At 33.4% G+C, this 4,437-nt stretch overlaps 1 protein-coding gene across 1 annotated transcript; it reads left to right on the plus strand.

Annotated features, from left to right (window-relative positions):
- The first annotated feature begins 2,792 nt into the window (after positions 1-2,792).
- Positions 2,793-3,383, plus strand: LOC129232559 (uncharacterized). The gene is given in 2 exon segments (XM_054866693.1): positions 2,793-2,965; positions 2,967-3,383. Coding segments are annotated over 2 exon segments (531 nt in total). The 5' UTR covers positions 2,793-2,851.
- Positions 3,384-4,437: the final 1,054 nt, after the last annotated feature.

Here is a 4,437-nt window from a genome sequence, read left to right on the forward strand (position 1 = left end):
ACTTTCCAATTTTTAATTTTTCAATATTTATCTAACTATTTTATTTATTTTTGACTTTTTTTTGTTTTTCGGGATATTTTTAAGATGTATTAAGCCTTCTTTCATGCTTTTTTCTTCTTTCTCTGATTTTTACTGGGAAAGTAGGCTAAAAAAAAAGCTTCCCACACACACAATGAAAAATTACTGTTATTCCCTAAGTGTCAAAGTAAAGTTACGGCATTTGTTTGTTTTACCTTTTTCATTCGCCATTAGACTGTAGCTCCAGCGCCCCCTGTAGTTTATTGGAGCTGCGAATAGCATGATAATTTGATAATATTTTTTATTGTGATGATTGATGTACAGGCAAATGCTTTATTTTGACAAAGCTGAATTGGATCCTATAACTTGACTGTTTTACTGGTACGATTGTCATTTTTGGAGACTTAAGAAAAGAAAAAGTGGTCAACAATGAACGCTATCTACTGGAGTTAGGGTTAAAATTTCAACTATCAAACTCACTAATAAGCAATTGCTTTGTTGAAATGTAGAAGCAATTTTCGCCCGTCATATCTTGACGGGCAATTTTCTAGTCTTTTGAAGATCTCAATGTTGCTTTCTTTTATTAACGGTCAAAGTTATGAAAAGTTCATTGTTTATAGTATTGCTGTTTCTTTTAAAGTGGATGGGCAAAAATCAATATGAGGGGGTCCCAAGAGTGTAAACATACCACTGAGGTCAGTAAAACTATTCACAATTCTCAATTCAACACCCTTTCATGATTTCTTATATTCGTTCTTTTTTGGAGAGGGGAAGGGGGGACAAATCTATTGTACAGAAAAGAAAGGATAAATAGTAGGAAAAATAAGTAGACAAGTTATTGATACAGTCAACTTTCCTTAAAATGACCTCTCATTACTGCAACCATTCTATTATAGCAACCGCAATGCAATTCCATATGTGCAATGTTATTTTGTCCCCTGTCAGAATTTTCAAACTCGAAGGATGTGAAAGAAATAATGATTAATAAGCAGTGTAAGGATTGAGTAGTTGTAGTTTCATCAGCTATTTCTAACCTTGCCGGCTGTGTTGTCCAATTAAGCAAATGTGTGACATATCTCTAATAGAAAATCACCTTTAAATATACCTTTGACAGAACAGTCCCTTTTGCATAGCAATCTTGTTTTAGATTTTTGGTATTTTTCTATTTTTGGTATGTCATTTGGCTTGCTAACTTGTTTACTTTGGTAAAAATTGGAAAATTAATTTTACAGTTGGAATAGAACTTTTAGTTTTTCTTTAGGAATCATTATATTTATTCGATTATTATTTTAATGGGAGTTTTCATGTTATTTATTTAAAGCTTAAGTTTTTTTTTTCCTTAGAGAATTATTTTAATTGCACAATTTAATTATTTAATGGATTCTTTTTCAAAGCAAAATTAATCATTCAGTCTTGTTACCAGCTGTGATCTGTTTAAAGGTAGTACATTAAAAGTACAAAACAATGTAATGTATCCAGGGGATCCCATCCCCCCTCCTAAGGGCAATGACATAATGACATGGCCCTCAAATGCTATGGACCCCCCTTTGTCCCCCCCCCCATCATGAGTTTTAAAAACCCTCTCAAATTAAACTGCTTTAAAAATTTTGATGGTGCAGTCTGCTCCATGGACTCCTTTATATTGAACCCCTGTGGTACTCAATACTGGCAAAGGTAGTTCAGTCGACAAGCGTTACTTTGCAATATTCTCTTGAAAACCTATAAACCCTATCTATAAAATAGCTCGCCTGAAACTGTTCCTTTGATGTTCTATCGAATATTTAAGCATAATGAATGTTGATAATTGAAAACATTTGTTGCCCCAGTAGAATCTTTTATCAAAATCTCAATTTGAGAGATAAGTCCTCTTAAAAAAATGAAGGGCACCTGTTTAAGCAGTTACAGATTTTATTGTTTTCAACAGATTTGACGATGAAACTTGATGTAATTTCAGGATTTCACTTATAAGAGATTGTATTTCACATGGTTATAATCTGTCACATCTGTTGAACATTCGCTTACTGTCCCAAGATCCCGGTCGCAAAGGACAAACGAATGTCCTCTCAGAGGAAAGTCATCGGCAATCTTGTTAAATTTCTTCATTGTTATTCCTAGAAAAAGTCTCCTGCAGTGTTGTTCTTCTTATTTTGACCAGCGTACATCTCACTAAAAGCATAGAGTTTTTTCGCAGTTCCTAGAGCTATGTTAATAAAACCCCTGAGAAATTAGCGAATTTCGTTCGGATTCCCTGATTTCGAATCCCCCCTAACCTCTTGAGCTGACAAACCTACCATTACCGAAATTATATCAGATCAAAGGAGTTATTTGTTTTTACTTCATTACGACCAATTTTACTTCATTGCCAAAAAATCTAGTTCTTCTATGATCTAGCCATTGCGTCTTACTATTTCTTCCTTCGCGTTTAGTGCAGGAAGGGCATAAATCCGGGACTTACCCCCTTTCTGCACTAAACGAAAAATGTGACCCCTAACTAAAGTGCTTTGTTGTACAAGAATCGACTTCACTGCTACACTAGTCGATGTCTCTATATACAAGCATGGGAAAACCACAGCTAACTCAATTTTGAGAAAAAATGTTACTTATGCCCTTTCTGCAATAATAGACTCAAATGTGCTGTGATGTACCTATAATGAAAAAGTACCAAACATTTTCTTTGTACTTTTTTCTTTTTGTTTTGTTTAGTGTTTCATTTCGTCTAATTGGTTTTATTCTTTTGATAGGGTTAAAAACAGGCCCTCCTCAAATCACTGGATTGCGGGACTTCATCAAGGGATCCTGCAAAAACTTCTTACTATTGTTCTCTGAGCACATTATGGGTATGTCAACTGACATGACTCCCAGATATATATCTGTGAATCCATCTGGACAGATGACTTATGTTTTAGAAACTAGCAGCATCAACTTAGCTCAAGTTCAGTTAGCTGTTCCCCGCTTCCGAAATAGTATTGATTCAAGACGAAAATAAGTCACTCAATTTATGTGATAACCCTGTTCTAGTTGCAGACGTCAATTCAGATAACGTCAGCTGGTTAGGAAATAATGTGATAGTCTTAGTCTCACAGCCACAAGAATATGTTGTGGTCGAACAGGAAGTTGTGGTAGATTCTAATGTTGCACAGTCTTGGCAGGTTGGTGAAGCAGCTGGGGTCACTGCCTCCCCGACTACGGAAAATGTGACTGTCAAAAATGAGAATTTCGAATCTGAAATAGCTATTGAAGATGAAACCTCCACGACCGTGGAAGATGCCAAATGTTGGTTTCGTGATTCTCTTATTACAACTGCAGCACTTTCTACTCTAGCAACATATGTTCAGTCTAATGGAACAACATCAAAAAGCGGTTGATTTTACTTTGTAACTGTATGGAGCCCCATTTTCAACCGATTGACGACTCTCCCTTTTCTATTATCTAATACATTATAATTTCAACTATGAGATTTTATATGAGAAGAGCTTGTTATAGTTTTGTCTTTTGTGTTTTAATTGATGCTTTTGAGTTAGAATATTGAAGTTTTCATATAGTGAAGTGTAGACCTTTTGTTTTATTTGAAGATTTTTTTTTTTTTTTTGCAATCATCATTTTTCACATTTGCTAAATTGTTGTAAAAATCACTTTTTTCAAATTATTTTTAACAAAAAATAATTTCATAAATCAGAATTTAATAAGTTTTTTAAGTTAAATTTATTCACTTGACAGATAGTATGAGAATAATAAAAAAAAAATGGATAGGGATTACTATTAAATTAAAAACTGTTGCAGTAAGAGCTGAAAACTGCTTAAAATCATTGCTTGTTTTTCTGAAAGGAATGTATCTTGCTCTGTTTGAGAAAAAAAAACATTTAACTTGTTAACATTGTTAAGGTTGAAAGATTAAATGTACACACTTGCCAACTTTACTGTTTTTAGCGGGAGACTACCGTTTTTTGCTTTTATCTCCCAATTTCCCGTTTTCTACAATTTTCTACTGTTTTTTCAATTTTTTCAGTCATTCATCAAAAATTTTCGCTTTCTTCTCAATAGATGGCGCCCTTTTCTAATCTACCACTGTCAGGGAATAAGAATTTTTCCAATTAATAACTCAATTAGTAAAAATTACTTTTTTGGGCGCTTTCCACAATGCATGTTCAACGAAGCACGCGGTTTGCCAAAAAATGCAGCAAATTTCAATCCTTTTGCATCTTGAAAATATTTCAATTATTTTGTAAGTTTGAAGTTATTTTAGCATGTGCTACCTTATACCTACTTATTTTATATTATATTTTAAATATATATTGGGTTTTTTTTCCGGATTTTAGTAATTAAATTTTTGTAGCTACTTTTTTGGTAGAGACTGGAGAATGTACAAAACTTTAAACCAATTCACTCATTATTTAGTTTTTCCTTTGCAGTATATTTTTC

Source organism: Uloborus diversus, unplaced genomic scaffold (assembly GCF_026930045.1).
Source record: "Uloborus diversus isolate 005 unplaced genomic scaffold, Udiv.v.3.1 scaffold_127, whole genome shotgun sequence".
Classification (NCBI taxonomy): Eukaryota; Metazoa; Arthropoda; class Arachnida; order Araneae; family Uloboridae; genus Uloborus; species Uloborus diversus.